We start from the raw sequence: 17,088 nt of genomic DNA on the forward strand, positions 1-17,088 counted from the left end.
CCTCAGGACCTGCGGGGCCGCGCGGCGCATCGTGCGGACGGCGGCGGCGGCGGCGGCGGCGGGCGGCCGGGCGCAAGATGATGAAGTTTCGGTTCCGCAGACAGGGCGCCGACCCGCAGCGCGAGAAGCTCAAGCAGGAGCTCTTCGCCTTCCACAAGGTGCGGCGGCGGGCCGGGGGCGGCTGGCCGGGGGCGGGGACCGGGCCGGAGCCACGTCGGGCCGGGGGAGGGGTCGCACGCTGGGCCCGGCCGCCCCGCTCTGCTCTGCCCGAGCCGCGCGCCAGCCTCGCTCCGTCTCTGCTCTCCGCTCCCCTGCTTCTGTCTCCGCGCCTTGGACTCCGCCGGCCTCTCCCTGCGGGCCTCTCCGCCTCCGTGTGTCTCCGGGCGGCTCTCAACTCTCGCTCCGGCTCCCACTCTCTTGTCTCTTTATCTCTTTCTCGGGGACCCCTCGGCGCCCCTGCGCAGCCCTTGGGCCCGGTTTGTTTTGCTTTCGCACCCAGGCCGGTGGGGAGGGGTGCGGAGTGGAGGCAGATGTTGGGGGGTGGGGCTGGGAAATCCCTTCCCGGTTCCTCTCCTCCTTTCCCCCACCGCCCGGGGCTCCGGCTTGCGCTCTGCCTGGCATCGCCGGGGGCTCCAGCGGGGGATGCCTGGCCGTTTACTCAACTGCAGTTCGAATCGCGGGGCCTCAGTTTCCCTTGCTATGGAATAGGGCCACTGTCCTCCTTGCTGTGGGCTCTGTCACGGGCAGCCGACACACCGCCTCTCCTGGAGCCAAGGCGGAGGTGGGGGCGGAGGGCTGCTCCTTCCTTTCTTTCCTGGGTAGGGCCAGAGGGGCCACGGGAAAGGGGCTGCCTTCAGCCCCGCCTCCCCTGCGCTGGTGTGTGGTTGAGAGAGGCCCCAGCCTGCCCCTTGCTAACTCTCCCCAGGGGTGTCACTTCTGGCCTCAATTTTACACCCAAGCCCTTTGATCGCAGGGCCCCTTGCTGCTCTTGGGGCCTAGAGTCATTATGCTCACACACGGTGAGAAAATTGAGGTTTAGGGCTGACCACGTGCCCAAAGTCAGAGTGAGCTGGGGCACTTGGTCTTTGGGTCCCCTTGTCAGTGGGATCTGACTTTAGCCTTGAGGGCCAGGGGCTTCGGGAGGGGTGCTGTGGTCCCCACCTGGCTGCCAGGAGACTCTGGTCCAGGAGGAAGCTCTGGGGCGACCGGTCCCGCAGTGACCGAGGCTGGGTTGCCTCTCAGGGTAGGCGGGGTTTTCCAGGTGGCGTAGGGGCTGCCAGGACCCTCAGACTTGGTGGCCAAGGGGCCCAGAGAGGAGGCTGGTGCCCAGGGGCTCTGAGGTGTCCCCCTTCCTGTGCTGAGTGGCCGAGGATGAGCCCCCTCGAGATGAGAGGACAGTGATGGTGGGGCAGGCGTAGTGCTCAGGTATCACTTCCTCAGCCAGGGAGTCGGGGTGTGAAGTGGGGACCCGAGACAGGTGGAAGGGAGGCTTGCTCCCCCTGGCTGGCACCTGGTGGCAGAAGCTGGTCTCCCTGCCAAGGGGGGTGAGGCCCTGTTCTGAGTGGGCAGCAGTGGTGGGAGGGGGTGGTCTTGGGCAGAGGGTCACTAGAGAGGAGGGGCTGGTAGGTGATCACTAGAAAATAGGCCCAGATTCCCGAGTGGTGGGGCATGGGCAGGGGGTGGTGGTCCAGGGTGAACCTGGACTTTGGACTCAGTCTTGGGTCCAAATCCCAGCCCTGCCCACAAGTTGCCTGTGGCATGTCCACTCTATATCAGTTTAACGAATACCGCATCGGGGTGGGGCTGATGTACTAGTTGGGGAGATAGTGAGAAGCCGAAAGAAGAGAGGCAAGTGTGCGGCCTCCAGTGGTTTGGTTGGTGGTCAGTGCCGTGGGTGAAATCAGGCAGGTGAGGGTGTGGAGCGATGGCTGCTGGGCCAGTGCAGGGGGCCTCTGAGCAGTTGTCTTCTGAGCCGTGGGAAGGAGCCCACCGTGGAGAGTGCCGGGTGAAGCACGTTCCAGGTAGACGGACTGTAGATGCAGAGGTCCTAGTAGATTGGAGGAGGGCGGAAGGCCATCGAGTGAGCTGGGGGCCGGTGGGAGGAGCCAGGTGGAGGGGACTTGGCCTTGACTCGGAGTGAGCTGGGAGCCCCGGAGGTCCTGAGCAGAGGAGTGGGCCGCCAGACTCGGTCAGGTCCAGTGTGGGCATGGCGGTGCCGGTGCTCCCCAGCCCACCCCAGTCAAGTGGGCTCACCAGTGCCCATATGGGAAGCCGAGGCTTGGTCAGTGCTGTGACTCACCCAAGGCCAAGCCAGGTGCTCAGAGGGCTCAGTCCCTGCCCGGATGGGGTGAGGCTGGAGTCAGGCTGGGGCCACAGGCCTGGGGACCAGGGTTCCTTATAAAACTTGTGTCTTGCTGATGCAGTGGTCAGGGGGTACCAGCACCCACATGGGGTGTCCCACCTTGGTGTTGAGGGCAGGGGGCTGGGGGCCCAAGGGTGCAGGCTTCCCAGGGAGGGCCCCCAGCCAGGCCTCGGGGTTGACTAGGGGCTCCTTGGGTAGGTGGGGGGGGGCGGCGAGCCAGGGCTGGTCTGCACTGGGACTGGCCCTGCCGGGAGCTGGGGACCTGGTGGGAGCCGTTGCATTGACACCCCCAGTGCACAAGCCCCCTGCCCACCATCCCAACCAGGGATGGGAAGGGAGTCACGTCTCCCAGTTTCCAGGTGGGAACCCAAGTCTGGCAGGTGCGTGACACCTTCGGGGCCTGGGCAGGAAGTTCCTTCTCTCTGGGCTCCAGTCTCCCTGTCTCTGGGGCTGGGGAGCAGCCCCGGGTCGGCGTGGCGCTCGAGAGCCTCTGCCTAGCTGGCCTTGGCTGCTGGCCTCTGACCACCCGTCAGAGCCTGTGTTGGGGGTTGCCTGGGACCACACCCCACTTCAGTCTGCCAGGAGGAGTGGGGTGCGGAGCCCTGCTCTGTGGGGCCGCGGGGTTCACTTCTGTGCCTGCGCCTCCTCTCGAGCCCCGTTCTGTTTGTTTTCAGAACCCTGCGCACGGTGGGGTGGACCCGAGTGTAGAGAGGGACGGGGCCTCGACCGGGGCGGGGGGGCCTCTGTGGCGGGGCCAGGGTTTCAGGCCCTTCCTCACCGGAGCTGTGATTACCCGTTTCGCAGCTGAGGGCACTGAGGCCCGGAGCATGGGTGCGAAGCAGTGGCAGAGCCTGGAGGCTGCCTTGGGGTGGGTGGGCCGTGCCTGTGCCAATGCCCTCGTCTCCTTGCAGACCGTGGAGCATGGCTTCCCCAACCAGCCCAGCGCCCTGGCCTTTGACCCTGAGCTTCGCATCATGGCCATCGGCACCCGGTCTGGGGCTGTCAAGATGTATCCTTTGTGGGCCGCGGCCTTCGGAGCCCGTCAGAATGTCCTGGTTGCAGCTCCCCGTGTGCCGGGCCCCTGGGGCAGGGCCCCGGCTGGGAGGCCACGGGAGCTGCCCGGACCCTGGTGGAGGCTGGTGCAGCTGCTGCCCTGAGACGCCTCCTCACAGAGACGATGGGGCTCAGCTCGCGGTGGCCCCGGCTGCGCCGCGCTGCCTTTCAGCCAGCCAGTTACCTGGCAGTTACCATCCCAGCAGCTGTGACTGGGGAGGTGGGCCGGGGCTGGTTGCACACGGTCCCCAGCAAGGGTGGTGGGTGGGCCAGGGTCACGGCGGGCCTTGCCCTGGTGCCCGGGCACACACACGTGTGCCAGTGTGAAGACACGTGTGTCCAGCCGAGGCGCTGCGGCAGTACCAGGCTCGGCATGGTGGGCGCCGCGCGGCCCGCACCTGGACGCTCGCGCCACACAATGGGCCTGTGAGCCGCACAAAGGGGCATTTTCTGGCGAGCGCAGGGCGGGTGTGGGGGGAGGCGGGCAGCTGGACGCCTCCCTCCTGCCGTGGGGGATCCCAGCCCCGCTGCACGGGGGGAGCCCCTCAGGTGGGGCCCCAGGGGCAGGGTCTGGCCAGCCACTGCATGGTGGCACGGGGTGTCCCCACCCAGGGGCTGGGGGCACTGGCCAGGAAGTTGTGAGTTTGTCGACTCCAGGGAGAGCGGCTGGACCTGGGTGCCCCCACCTCCCGTGGGCCCCTGAGGCATCAGTGGGCACGCAGGGGCCGGTGCCCCGGCCGCCTGCCGAGGGGTCCCACTTCCTGGCCCGCTGCTTCTGCGTCTTACGGCGCTGTCCTGCCCCGCGTGTGCTGTGGGCCCGGAGCCCCTTCCTCTGTGTCCCGGCGGAGTCTCTGCTGGTGGCACGGCCTTTCTCGTGCTCACAAAGGACAGGCAGGCAGACAGCCTCAGAGGGGGACGAGGCCCCCCACCCCTCCCAGACCATTCCGGCCTGAGTCCTGGGCTGGGAAACTGAGGCTGGCCACAGGGGCCGCGGCCCACCCCCCGGGGTCTGGCCCCGTCTCCTTGGCGACCCTGGTTCCCTCCCAGTGCTCCTGCCCTGTTTTTTGTCCCCTTGTCTGTGTCCTCCCGGCTCCTGCAGGGAATCCCAACTCCAGCTCCAGGCAACGGCTCCTGCCTTGTCTCCAGGCAACATCCCTGACCCCTGCCCAGTCCTCCCTCCTGGGGCCCCTCGGCCTGCCCGTCCACTGTGAAGCCTGGGGTTGCTGGGACTCTGGCGCTCACACTGGGCGCTGGAAGCAGGTCACCTAAGCTCTCCAAGCCTCCATGGCCTCTCCCCTTGCAGTGGGGGCTGCCTGCCCCAGAAGGAGATGGGGTTCCTGGCCTGCAGCTGGCATCGGCCTGTGGCCGAGCTTCCTGTGCCTGGCTTGGCATCTCCGCCTGTGTGATGCGGTGTGCGGGGCCGGCTCCTGTGCACACAGCCCGGAGAGGCTGACGCAGAGCCGTGAGCCGGGCCCGGGCCGTGTGTGCGGGGGGCGCTTTTACCCTCACGTGCCCTGCGTCAGCCCCGCGAGGTGGGAGTGCAAGTCGCCAGCCCCTTTTACAGATGAGGAGGTGAAGGTCGTGCAGCAGCACCGACTTGCAGGACCGAGCGAGCCTGCGTGTCGAGTGGCGGTGCAAGACGGTGCTCCTTGCGGCGAGGAGCACCGTGGACTAGGGAGGCCCCTGGATAGGCGGGCCCATTGGATAGGGCCCTCAGAGTGGTCCTGGGAGGAGGAGGCGTGGTTTCCCAGCCTGTGCCTGCTTTCCGCCCTTGACCCGTCACCCTCAGCTATGGTGCCCCCGGCGTGGAGTTCACGGGCCTGCATCGAGACGCGGCCACCGTCACCCAGATGCACTTCCTGCCCGGCCAGGTGAGCCTCGGCCCTGCCACTGGCTCCCGTGAACCCCATTTCCGCCCCGCCCCCTGCCCCAGACCGGCTCAGTCTTGGTCTCACTCACCTGCCAGGGCCGCCTCCTGACCCTGCTGGACGACAGCAGCCTCCATCTTTGGGAGGTCGTCCACCACAACGGCTGCGCCCACCTGGAGGAAGCCCTCCACCACCAGCCACCCAGTCGCCCGGGCTTTGATGGTGCCAGGTACTGGGGGACTCGGCCAGGGATGGCTGCTGGATGTGGGGCGAGCCTGTGGAGGGGCAGGGGGACAGGAAGCCGCCCCGGGGCTGGGGTTCAGGGGGCACGTCTGATGGCCTGGCAGGCGTCAGGTGGGCATCCTGGTAGAGTCTGAGGTGAGCAGGGACAGTCTGTGCTCCAGGACCACTGGGGCCCCAGGAGACACGGGACGGGAGAGTGTGTCCAGAGCCCGGTGAGGGGCATTTGGGGCAGGAACTGACATCAGCACAGGTCCCCTGGGCCCTCAACTGGTGCGGGGCGATGGGCCACAGTGTGCCTGGGTGAAAGGGCGGGTCGGGGAAAGGAGGGTCCCGCTGGGCTGTGAGGTGCTGGCAGGTGCCCCAGGGGGGTGGCAGCATGGGCTTGGACCCCTGGGGAGAGAGTACGGGGCCCCTTGGTTCCTGGCCCGGCAGCCCTTGTTGAAATGGCCAGCGCGGGTGAGTCCTTCAGGTTGCAAGGTGCCTGTGCAGCTCCGCAGGAGGCTCGTCCTGCTTGGGCTTGGACTGGGGCTAGATGACCCCTGCCTCCCCCCCGCCCCCGTGTCCAACCCTAACCCAGGATGGATTCCCGGGGAGCGATCCAGGGCCCTCCTGCAAGTCAGGGAGACATCCATGGGCTGGGGGCGGGGCTTCCTGAGTGGGGCTCAGGGGGCCGTGCGTCCTGAAGGTTCTGGTCCTGGCCCAGGTGGGGCTTGGTTCCTGCCTTCCCCTCTTGGTGGGTGGGAGGAGCTCAGGGGCCCTTCTCCAAGACCTGGGGACCTATTTTTATCCCTGTCCCTGCTGATGTCCTGATGAATAACCGAGCGAGCTAATTACGACGTCCGCAGCCACCACCGTGCCCTTTCTGGGGCTGTGGCGAGTGCAGAGGGGCTTTGGTGAGCTGATGGTAGCGGCTCAGCCCCCTCCACCCCCTCCTCAGCCGGCGGATGGGCTCCCGCCCTCACCCCCCTCCCCTCGGCCCCCACAGTGGCCTGCCCAGCCTCGCCCGCATCACTGTGGTCCTGCTGGTGGCTGCCGGTGACCTGGCAGCCCTGGGCACTGAGGGCGGAAGCGTCTTCTTCCTGGATGTTCCCACCCTGACGCTGCTCGAGGGGCAGACCCTTGGCCCGGACGAGGTTCTGCGAAGGTGAGAGGCCACCCGGCTTCCCTGCACCCCGTCCACCGGGCGCGCTGCCACCGGCTCACCCCCCACGCCCCCCTCCCCTCTGCCCCCGCAGCGTGCCTGACGACTACCGGTGCGGGAAGGCCCTGGGCCCCGTGGAGTCTCTCCAGGGGCACCTGCGGGACCCCACCAAGATCCTTATCGGCTACAGCCGAGGCCTGCTGGTCATCTGGAACCGGGCCGCGCGGTGTGCTGACCGCATCTTCCTGGGGAACCAGGTGTGTGGCGGAGGGGGGAGGCCGGCGGCTGTGCCGGGGCCTCAGCTCACAGCTGCTGCGCTCACGCCCGTCCACCCCGCCCCGCAGCAGCTGGAGAGTGTGTGCTGGGAGCGCAGTGGCCGCACGCTGGTCAGCTCGCACAGCGACGGCAGCTACGCCGTCTGGGCCACGGACGCCGGCGACTCCCCGACGACACAGCCCACCGTGGCCACCACGCCCTACGGTGAGTGCCGGGGAGGCCTGTGCAAGGTCGGCAGTGACCCTGAGCTCAGACTGGCCTTGGTGGGGGGCTTTGGGAGGACTTGTAGAAGGTGGCGGGGCTGAGCCCAGCCGCAAAGATGAGACCCCCCCGGGGCTGTCGGGCAGCGTGCCTTCCCTCGGGAGGTGGGAGCGTTGGAGGCAGGAGGAGAACGGAGAAGCGGCCGGGGCTCGGTGAGCCTGATGCTGTCCTACCCCCCAGGCCCCTTCCCCTGCAAAGCCATCAGCAAGATCCTGTGGCGAAACTGTGCGTCGGGGTAGGTGGTGCGCCGGGGCCACGCCCGGCTGCGGAGCGCAGGGCGGGGCTGGGGGAGGCTCTCCTGGTCCCCACGGGGCCCCTCTGGTGGCTGACGTGGCTCCTCCGCCCCGAGCAGTGAGCACTTCATCGTCTTCAGCGGTGGCATGCCCCGCGCCAGCTATGGCGACCGCCACTGCGTGAGTGTGCTCCAGGCCGAGACCCTGGTGACGCTGGACTTCACCTCCCGCGTCATCGACTTCTTCACGGTGCACAGCACGCGGCCCGAGGACGGTGCGTACCTGCCCTCCCACCCCGTGCCCGTGTGTCTGCGGCTGCACTCACCCACCCCGTCCCGCAGAGTTCGACGAGCCCCAGGCCCTGGCCGTGCTGCTCGAAGAGGAGCTGGTGGTGCTGGACCTGCAGACGCCCGGCTGGCCGGCCGTGCCCGCCCCATACCTGGCCCCGCTGCACTCGTCCGCCATCACCTGCTCGGCCCACGTCGCCAACGTCCCCGCCAAGCTGTGGGCCCGCATCGTGAGCGCTGGCGAGCAGCAGAACCCCCAGCCGGCCTCGGGTGCCTCGGTGTGTGCCCGGAGGAAGGGTGCTGCCTGGGCACGCGCCTGAGATGGGGGTGTGGCAGGTGTATGTGGGGAGCTCAGAGGGACTTTGTGCCCTGGATGCCACTCCTGGGGTGAGAGGAGGAAGATGCTTGTCCTGACCTTCTGCTTCCGTCTCTGTCTCCGTCTCTCAGAGCTGGCCTATCACCGGGGGCCGGAACCTGGCTCAGGAGCCGACCCAGCGAGGGCTGCTGCTGACCGGGTAGGCGAACACGTGTCCCCGGCTCAGCCCAGTTGTGACGCGTGGTGTGAGTGTGTGTGTGTGGGCGAGCAGGGCCTGGCGCAGCCCGTGCGGGTGCGGGAGGGCCCATCCTGGGCCTGGTGGGAGCTGACCTGCTCGCTGACTCAGGCCCGGCCCCTGGTGGGACCAGGTCATCCCCATTCCCGCAGGGTGCACTGGGGTGAAGCCTCTCTAGACTCTGGTTTAAGGCTCAGCCCTCCTTTTAGCCCGAAACTGGGCTCCACCCACTCAGCCTGCCCCGGGACTGGAAAATCTGGGCTGGCCCTTGCCGAGCTGCACAGGGCAGGTGCCCGAGAGCCCAGCCTGGGCCTGGCGGGTGCTGACGTGCCCGGTGACTCGGGCCCTGACTTCCTGCCCAGCCCCTGCCATCCGCCTGTGCTGGGACCCTCGGGCCTCTGACTCCAGCGGCCCCTCTCCAGTGAGAACTCCTCACCGTGGCTTTCAGGACCTCCGGAGCCATCCCACCCGGTCCCACGGCCTCACTCACCTCATGCCCTGGCTCTGGGCTCCCCCCACCACCCAGGCGCCGGTGACCTGGACTCTGCAGCTGTGTCCTGAGGCTGCACCCCAGTTTGGTCTGCTCCTCCCCCCTTTCCCTCTCTGCTTCCTCCCGGCCTCCCCAGGCTTCCTGCTGCTGCCCCTGCCCCAGCCGATCCCTCCGCTCTGTGACTGCCTCTCTGGTCACCTTTTCTGGAGGCTCCCCTGGGGGCAGAACCTCCGTAGTCCTCTGTTCCCTGCGTCACCCGCCCCTCACCTCCTGCTCATCATTTCTGGTGATTATTTCCGCACCTTCTCACCCTCTTTGCAGGGAAGGGCCCAGCACCTGCTGTATGTGGCCTGGCATACAGTAGGCGCTCAGTATGTGTCCTGTATGGTTGGTACTTCCTGTTTGCTGTGTGCAGTGGGAGTCTAGTCAGTGTCTGGCTTAGGCACTTAGTGCCCAGTGCGTGGTCGCTGGATGACTGGAGGGGGCGGGGGGCTGGAGGACCTGGGACCTGACCTCACCTTCCCTGCAGGCACGAGGATGGCACTGTGCGGTTCTGGGACGCCTCCGGCGTGGCCCTGCGGCCGCTCTACAAGCTGAGCACCGCCGGCCTCTTTCAGACAGACTGCGAGCATGCCGACAGCCTGGCGCAGGCCGCCGAGGACGACTGGCCACCCTTCCGCAAGGTGGGCCCCTCCCCTGGCTCCGGGGAGCCTGGTCCGGGCTCCGCCCTGTGTCACCAGTCCTTCCACCCTGCAGGTGGGCTGCTTCGACCCCTACAGCGACGATCCACGTCTTGGCGTGCAGAAGGTGGCGCTCTGCAAGTACACCGCCCAGATGGTGGTGGCCGGCACCGCGGGCCAGGTAGGGCCACGGCGCCCCCAGGGCTGCGGGTCTTGGGGGGCTTTCTGGAGGGTCTGGTGGGGTGGTAGAGGGACCGGAGCAGCAAAAACCCAGAGGTGGGAACGGGGCTCCAGGTGGGACCAGCCAGGGCTGTGGGGACCCACAGAGGCTTGGGGCTGGGGTGGGAGCACAGGTGTTAGATGAGCCCCGGGAGGGCAGGGCTGGCAGGTCCTGGTCGCCACCGTGTTGCTCAGTGAGGGCCCTGGTATACAGTGGGCGTCCAGTAAGTGTTTATTCAGAGGATGCACTGGAGACAATCCTGGGACCACCCTGGCAGAGGCATCGGAGGCTCGGGTGGGGCGCGGGTGGCCCCCTCTTTGTGCCGACCGCCCCATGCCCCCCCCCGCCCCTCAGGTGCTGGTGCTGGAGTTAAGTGATGAGCCGTCGGATCAGGCGGTGGGCGTGGCCAGCGTGGACCTCCTCCAGGACCGTGAGGGCTTCACGTGGAAGGGCCACGAGCGGCTGAGCCCACGCACAGGGCCGCTGCCCTGGCCGGCCGGCTTCCAGCCCCGCGCACTGGTTCAGTGCCTGCCGCCGGCTGCTGTCACTGCCGTCACGCTCCACGCTGAGTGGGGCCTTGTGGCCTTTGGCACCAGCCACGGCTTTGGCCTCTTCGACTACCTGCGCAGGAGCCCCGTGCTGGCCAGGTGCGTGCGGGCCCCTCCCGAGGTTTGCTGGGGCGCAGGTGGGGGGTGCTTTCGAGCCTCACAGGAAGCGCTGCTGGTGGAAGTTAGGCACCCTGGTGGCTGGGCTCGAGGGCGGGCTTGGGGCTCGGGCTTCCCTGATGCCCGGCACTTGCGCCCCCAGGTGCACCCTGCACCCCAACGACTCCCTGGCCATGGAGGGGCCGCTGTCCCGCGTGAAGTCGCTCAAGAAGTCACTGCGCCAGTCCTTCCGGCGCATCCGCAAAAGCCGCGTCTCGGGCAAGAAGCGCTTGACTGCCGCCAGCAGCAAGGTGGGCCAGGTGGCTGGGCGGCCGGGTGGGGCGACAGGGGCGGGAAGACCGGGCTCCCGAGCCTCGTGCCCCTCAAGTTGCAGGAGGCCAACGCGCAGCTGGCGGAGCAGGCCGGCCCCCACGACGTGGAGGTGACGCCCGTGCAGCGCCGCATTGAGCCCCGCTCGGCCGATGACTCCCTCTCGGGCGTCGTGCGCTGCCTCTACTTCGCCGACACCTTCCTTCGCGACGGTGAGGCCGGGAGGGGTGTGCTGGGGAGGTGGCCCTGGGTGGTGTGGCCCGGGTTCCGGTCAGCCGCCTGGGAAACGGGCATGGAGTGGCGCCTCCCGGAAGGTTGGAAAGTGTTGCCTGCTGAGTGCTGGGCTGCGCTGGCAACAGGGTGCCCCGGCCCACAGCTGCCCCCGGGACAGCCCGACGGTGGGGTTGGTGAACGGAGACCCGAGCGGAGACGGGAGCCCGGGTCCTGGGGGGGCGTGTGGGCCGCAGCGCCGAGGCTGAGGTGGGCGTGTGTCAGGAGACCCTGGGCAGCGTGGCTGGAGCAGAGGACGGGCCCGGGAGGTGTGGGTTCCGGCTGCCTAGCCAAGGAGCTGGCTTTATATATAGTAAGGTTTTTTTTTTAAATATAAATTTATTTATTTATTTATTTTTGGTTGCGTTGGGTCTTTGTTGCTGCGTGCGGGTTTTCTCTAGTTGCGGCGAGCGGGGGCTACTCTTCGTTGCAGTGCGTGGGCTTCTTATTGTGGTGGCTTCTCTTGTTGCGGAGCACGGGCTCTAGGCGCACGGGCTTCAGTAGTTGTGGCGCGCGGGCTCTAGAGCACAGGCTCAGTAGTTGTGGCGCACGGGCTTGGTTGCTCCGCGGCATGTGGGATCTTCCCGGACCAGGGCTCGAACCCGTGTCCCCTGCATTGGCAGGTGGATTCTTAACCACTGCACTACCAGGGAAGCACGAGGAGCTGGCTTTGACCCCGAGCGGTTGGAGCCCCTGAGGGTCCTGCAGAGGGCAGTGATGCGGTCGGGTTTATGGACGGAGTTGCTGATTGGTTTAACTTGATGATGGGGCACATCTGTCGTGTCTCGGGGATTTTAAGTGAAAGCCCCTGTGTGAGCAGCTCAGTGTGCGTCTGGTGGATATAACCTACAGCCAGGGTGCCCGAGTCGCACGCCGTAGCATTGACGCTGAAGCTAGAGTTTTCCTGTCACACTCGGCCCACAGGCGGCTCTGTTCATCTCAGAAACGCCTTTTTGGGGTTGGGTCAGTGTCCAGCTAGTCTGCACGTGGCGCTGTTATTGATGCGTCTTTCCGTCTCCGTCTGGGAGGGGAGCCCCCACGCCTGGTGGTGTTTGTGGAGTGTCCCTCTGTCCGGTGGATCCTCCCACTGTCTGGATGCGGCAGCCCCGGGGTTTTGGTTGGCCTGCTTCCAGTGTCCCCGAGAAGCCAGCTGGGCTTTGGCAAGCATGGCTTTGATTGCTCACTAAGTTTTTGCTCCAGTTCCGCCCCCCACCGTGGTTGCTGCTGAGGTCACCAGTTCATCAAAGGTGCACAGTGGTGACTGCCTGGTCCATCCACGCCTGTGCGTTTTTAGCCGATTTTCCACTTCTTCCTGAGCTTGCACGGGATGGCAGGCTCGGTGTCTGCGGCAGGACCAGTGATGGACGTAGGGGAGTCGTGGCTCCGCGATGGGGCCGCATCCCCGGGATGCTGGGGGGGGCGGGTCTGAGAGGTCAGGGTCCAGTTTGACATCCCCGTGGAGGTGCCCTAGAGGTCACTCCTGCGCCTGCAGGAGGACTGGCCGAGGTCACCAGGGAGGTGTGGGCTGGAGAGAACCAGTTCGGGTCCCAGGGCATCGGGAGGGGCGGGGAGGGGAGGCACGTGCCTGCCTCACCAGCCCATCGTCCCCCAGCGGCCCACCACGGCCCCACCATGTGGGCGGGCACCAACTCGGGCTCCGTGTTTGCCTATGCGCTGGAGGTGCCCGCGGCAGCGGCGAACAGTGACAGGCGGCCCGAGCGGGCAGTGGAGGCCGTGCTGGGCAAGGAGGTACAGCTGATGCACCGCGCACCCGTGGTGGCCGTGGCCGTGCTGGATGGACGCGGCCGCCCGCTGCCGGAGCCCTACGAGGCCTCAAGGGACCTGGCACAGGCGCCTGACATGCAGGGCGGCCACGCTGTGCTTATCGCATCTGAGGAGCAGTTCAAGGTGAGCTGACACAGAGACCCCTGGGGCTTCCGTCTCCTGGACACCGCCAGACCCTTGACGACGCTTGCCCGCCTACGCCCACTTGCTGAGACCTCCCGAGAGCCCCCAGCCGGCAGCGACGCCCCGGGGAACCCCGGGGGCCCCCAGGACCTCGACCACCCCCCCAGAGCTCCAGGTGTGGGGGGTCCCGGCCCCCTGCCCTTCCAACCGGCGGGACTGGCTCCACCACAGCGGGAGGGGCCTGGCAGGTTTCCGGGCAGAGAAGCGGGTGGGGCTGGAGAGCCGGGCTGGGTGGCGGCATGGGGGCGAGGACGGGCCAGGCTCTGCTCAGTGGCCATCCCCTGCCCGCCTCCAGGTGTTCACGCTGCCCAAAGTGAGCGCCAAGACCAAGTTCAAGCTGACGGCCCACGAGGGCTGCCGCGTGCGCAAGGTGGCCCTGGCCACCTTTGCCAGCGTGGCCTGCGAGGACTACGCCGAGACCTGCCTGGCCTGCCTCACCAACCTGGGCGACGTGCACGTGTTCTCGGTGCCCGGCCTGCGGCCCCAGGTGCACTATGCCTGCATCCGCAAGGAGGACATCAGTGGCATCGCTTCCTGCGTCTTCACACGACACGGCCAGGGTGAGGGCCCCGGACGGCAGGGGAGGGGCCGCTCACAGGGCTTCCGGAAGAGGGGGCAGGCCCTTCACTATGCTCTCTGCTCCCCTCCCACCCACCCCTAGGGTTCTACCTGATTTCCCCGTCGGAGTTCGAGCGCTTTTCCCTGAGCGCCCGGAACATCACGGAGCCGCTCTGCTCTCTGGACATCAGTTGGCCCCGTGATGCCATGCGTGCCAGGTGCGTGGAGGGGGTGGGGCCTGGAGCAAGGAGCAGGGTTGCCATCCCCGGTGTCACCCCTCTCTGGTCCCAGGGCTCAGGAGTGGGAGGGTGGGGGCCTGGCCCTCGAGCCATGAGGCACCTGCCCCTGGTCCCCAGCACAGACCCATCTCTGCAGCTACAGGCCCCAAGAGTCGCCCAAGCTGAGCCAGGCTAACGGGACCCCTGGCGTCGTCCTGGGTCCACAGAGCCGCAGCGGAAGCCCCGATCCCACCCGCAGCGAGGGAACTGGTGAGGAGGGAGGGCCTCTGCGGGATGCGGCCCCTGAGGGGGCTGGGGAAAGGGCATGCTGGGCACGAGAGGGTGGGGGTCCGTGTGCTGGTGCCGTGGTCCACTGTGCGCTGGACTCAGGACCAGGGCCCCAGGTGTGGAGGCTGCCCCGGGGCCCTGAGAAGGGCCTGATCACTTCCTCTCTGCAGACACCCCGGAGCTGCCTGAGGCCACGCTCTCACCCACGTCCGTTGACTCAGCCACCAGTGCCGACACGACGCTGGACACGACAGGGGACGTGACGGTGGAGGATGTGAAGGACTTCCTGGGGTGAGGAGGTGGCTGGCTCCACAGGAGGGGGTTGGTTGGCTCCCAGCCTCCCACCCCCCACCCTTCAGCCAGCCTCATATCCCAGCTGGGCACAGAGGGCCGCGGAGGGCCTGACCCCAGACCCGCTGACCGCTGCCCCTCCCCACAGCTCTTCGGAGGAATCTGAGAAGAACCTGCGGAACCTGTCAGAGGACGAGGCCCGAGCCTGCCCCATCCTGATTGGATGAGGCACTCAGGTGCGGGGCCCTGGTCCCCTCGGCGCGGCCTCAGCCCCCCACCCCCACCCCCCGGGTCTTGCACCCGAAACCCTGGCAGGCCCGGGGAGGCGTTTCCCCAGCAGGGCCAGCCCATCAGCCCCCAGATAACACGGCTGGTGTCTGGAACGAGACCAGGCCAAACCACCTAGGGGAACGGCAGCTTGGGGCTCAGATGGGTTTGGTCAGCCTGTTTCGCAGGTGAGATCACCCAGGTGTGCGAGATCGGGCGCTGCCCGAGGCTGACCGGCCCAGGCCCGAATCTGAGGCCGTAGGTCTGCCCCGCCCCCCGCCTCTCCCTGCACAGACGCTGTGGCTCCCTCTGTTGTTGGGGTCACCACTGCCCCCTCCAGGGCCACGCTTTGGTCTCAGGGGCCCAGATGTGGTCAGGGCTAAGGCTGTCACTACAGGGCCCTTGCCCTCGTCCTGGACAGGAGACTGAGCGGTGGCACACGTGTGGCCGGGCCGCCTGCCCCTTTGGACCTCCCTGGCCTTTTGCCGATCCCTTTTTCCTTCATCCACCAGGAAAGCCAGAACTGCCAGGCCTGCCCTGTTCGGAGCTGGGACCCAGGACCCCAGCCCTTCATGTAGACCTGCACCTGCTAATCTCAGGCTCCAGCGGGACCTGCCCAGCCTGGCCCCGGAGGCCACCCGGGAGGTCAGGTGCCACAGGGGAGGGCAGCTGGGGCTCACAGCCCCGTCTCCTCCCAGGCGACAACACCGTCCTTTCCCTCTCCTTTTGCAAAGAGTATTTTTCTAACGCCTGTGCCAGGCACCACAGTCATTTCTAAAACTATTTTGGTACGTGCTCCCGGGCCAGCACCCCCAAGCCCCCCCCCCGCAGGCTGTGCACGAGAGTGTGTGTGTGTTTCTGACTGAGAGCTCCACCAGGAGTGTGTGTGTGTGTGTGAGCTCCACCAGGAGTGTGTGTGTGTGTGTGTGTGTGTGTGTGTGTGTAGCGGGGGTCAGGATGGGTTTCCTTGTAGATTGTACCCTGGGTTTTTTCTTCCTGTCATTTTGTTAAAATTAGCAATTTTAATATTAAAAATACTGATTTTTAATATTGAAAATAAAAACATTTAATATCTCTTAAAGGGCAACCACACCTGCTTTTATCCCTGGCAGAAGAAGGGGCATCACACGTGAGCTCACGGTGGAGATCCACTTGCCCAGGCCCCTGGGGGCACTGGTCAGGGTCACTCTCGTTGCTGCTGCTGGGGACTGTGGCACTGGGGTCAGGTGGAGGACAGACAGGCCCTTTCCCTCCGCAGAGCCTGTGGTGGCCAACAGGGCAGGCAGGCAGCGGCCCTAGGCCAGGGCCGGGCGGAAGGTGCTCCAGGCGTGGAAGCAGCGGGTGAAGGCGTGCTGCTCGTTGCCCTTGCGCACCAGGCGCAGGCGGCGGGGACGCTCGTGCTCCTTGGAGCGCAGGTGCTGGATGTATACCTGGCGGGCGGGACGGGTGAGTGCGCACCTGCAGCCTCAGCCCCTCCCCCCAGGCCCAGCCGCGGCTCCTCCCCCACTCACCTGGCAGGCCTTCAGGCTCAGCTTGATCTCCACCTGGCTTGTCTGCGTCCCCACCCACATGTAGACCTGTGGGGACAGCGGGGGAGGTGGCCGCCCGGCCTCAGAATTCCCATCCGGGGACGGCAGGGCTCCCCGGGGCAGGGCCGAGGGGCTCTCACCTCTTGGCCGTTGTCCAGGAGCATGATGTCATCATCTGCTAAGTCGTCCTGGCAGAAGTCAGAGCACTTCTCGGTCACCGCGAAGTAGCCCTTCTCGTTGGAGCACCTGGGGTCAAGGGTCACGGAGAGGCCGAGGGTCACGGCAGCGGGGCCGGGACTGAGGGGGACACTGGGGGCTGGGGCGGGGCTGTCCTCACCGGAAGAGCCGCGTGTGCTTCATATACTCGGCGTCGTCGTCGTAGGGCTTCTGTGCCCCGATGCCCACCCAGAAGAAGTTCTCAGGCTCCCCGCCCTCATTGATGACCTGGGGGAAAGGTCGGTCAGCGCGGGCCCGGCAGCCCACCCCCAGCCACCCAGTGTGCACCACCACCCCGCTCACCTGCTTGCTGTAGGAGGCCTCAAACATGCTATTCAGGATGTCCTCCGCCAGCTTGGCCTCGTCGGGGTCCGACGCCCGGCCCACCCACGCGTACACGATGCCCTGGTTGTCCTCGCTCTCGAAGGGAACCTGGGTGTGCGGGGGCCCAGGTCACGCCCCGCCCCGCCCGCAGCCCCGCCCCCCGCCGCGCCAGGCCCCACCTTGAGGATGAAGCAGAACTCGGAGTTGAGGAGGCCAGAGTCGGTGCTGATCTGGATGCACCTGGGGGAGGGCAGGGGTCAGCAAGGAGCCCGGGCGGGACACGGCCCGCCGGCCGCCCGCGCCCGCTCCCCGCGGCCAGGCACCGGGTGCAGAGGGCGCTGCCGTTGGTGCGGATCTGGTACAGGCTTGGCTGCAGAGCTCCCTGGGCCGCCTTCCTCTTGCCCCGGTGGATGATAAACTTTCTCTTGAAATGGGACAGAAACTTGGGGTTCTCCTGCTGCTGTGTCATGCGCACCACCTGGGGGCACAGAAGCCGTCAGGGGCAGCTCCCTGGGGGGGG

The 17,088-nt window shown here is 67.0% G+C and overlaps 2 protein-coding genes across 11 annotated transcripts in view; one reads left to right on the top strand and one right to left on the bottom strand.

The window, feature by feature from the left end:
• LLGL1 (LLGL scribble cell polarity complex component 1) lies at nucleotides 1-15,580 on the top strand. Of its 7 annotated transcripts, none has more exons than XM_067714712.1 (23): nucleotides 1-158; nucleotides 3,274-3,371; nucleotides 5,205-5,286; nucleotides 5,382-5,512; nucleotides 6,512-6,670; nucleotides 6,762-6,924; nucleotides 7,012-7,147; nucleotides 7,385-7,439; nucleotides 7,557-7,711; nucleotides 7,779-8,002; nucleotides 8,172-8,239; nucleotides 9,295-9,448; nucleotides 9,522-9,626; nucleotides 10,020-10,312; nucleotides 10,473-10,620; nucleotides 10,698-10,851; nucleotides 12,507-12,817; nucleotides 13,173-13,437; nucleotides 13,539-13,653; nucleotides 13,811-13,923; nucleotides 14,112-14,232; nucleotides 14,381-14,468; nucleotides 15,012-15,580. In XM_067714712.1, the coding sequence occupies exons 1-22, from the start codon at nucleotides 78-80 to the stop codon at nucleotides 14,457-14,459; spliced, it is 3,210 nt and encodes a 1,069-aa protein (XP_067570813.1). In that variant the 5' UTR covers nucleotides 1-77; the 3' UTR covers nucleotides 14,460-14,468; nucleotides 15,012-15,580. The 7 variants fall into 7 exon arrangements, with proteins under 7 accessions (XP_067570813.1, XP_067570816.1, XP_067570817.1 ...); XM_067714715.1 differs by having other exon boundaries at nucleotides 13,817-13,923; XM_067714716.1 differs by having other exon boundaries at nucleotides 12,522-12,817.
• FLII (FLII actin remodeling protein) overlaps nucleotides 15,541-17,088 on the bottom strand; it is a 12,651-nt gene continuing 11,103 nt past the window's right edge. For all 4 annotated transcript variants that reach the window (XM_067714709.1, XM_067714708.1, XM_067714711.1 and 1 more), the window contains exons 24-30: nucleotides 16,892-17,046; nucleotides 16,748-16,808; nucleotides 16,548-16,676; nucleotides 16,366-16,472; nucleotides 16,169-16,274; nucleotides 16,011-16,076; nucleotides 15,541-15,929 (exon numbers count right to left, since the gene is read on the bottom strand). In XM_067714709.1, coding sequence (XP_067570810.1) covers nucleotides 15,795-15,929; nucleotides 16,011-16,076; nucleotides 16,169-16,274; nucleotides 16,366-16,472; nucleotides 16,548-16,676; nucleotides 16,748-16,808; nucleotides 16,892-17,046 — 759 coding nt within the window. In that variant the 3' untranslated portion in view covers nucleotides 15,541-15,794. The remainder of the gene's footprint in view (nucleotides 15,930-16,010; nucleotides 16,077-16,168; nucleotides 16,275-16,365; nucleotides 16,473-16,547; nucleotides 16,677-16,747; nucleotides 16,809-16,891; nucleotides 17,047-17,088) is intronic.

Source organism: Pseudorca crassidens, chromosome 19 (assembly GCF_039906515.1).
Source record: "Pseudorca crassidens isolate mPseCra1 chromosome 19, mPseCra1.hap1, whole genome shotgun sequence".
Taxonomy (NCBI): Eukaryota; Metazoa; Chordata; class Mammalia; order Artiodactyla; family Delphinidae; genus Pseudorca; species Pseudorca crassidens.

What these genes read in the sequence shown, in the direction of transcription:
- LLGL1 (XM_067714712.1), top strand. Translation starts at nt 78, where the DNA reads ATGATGAAGTTTCGGTTCCGCAGACAGGGCGCCGACCCGCAGCGCGAG. An exon ending in GCATCTTCCTGGGGAACCAG is followed by an intron (nt 6,925 to 7,011) that starts GTGTGTGGCGGA and finishes CCCGCCCCGCAG; the next exon opens with CAGCTGGAGAGTGTGTGCTG. An exon ending in AGGAGCCCCGTGCTGGCCAG is followed by an intron (nt 10,313 to 10,472) that starts GTGCGTGCGGGC and finishes TTGCGCCCCCAG; the next exon opens with GTGCACCCTGCACCCCAACG.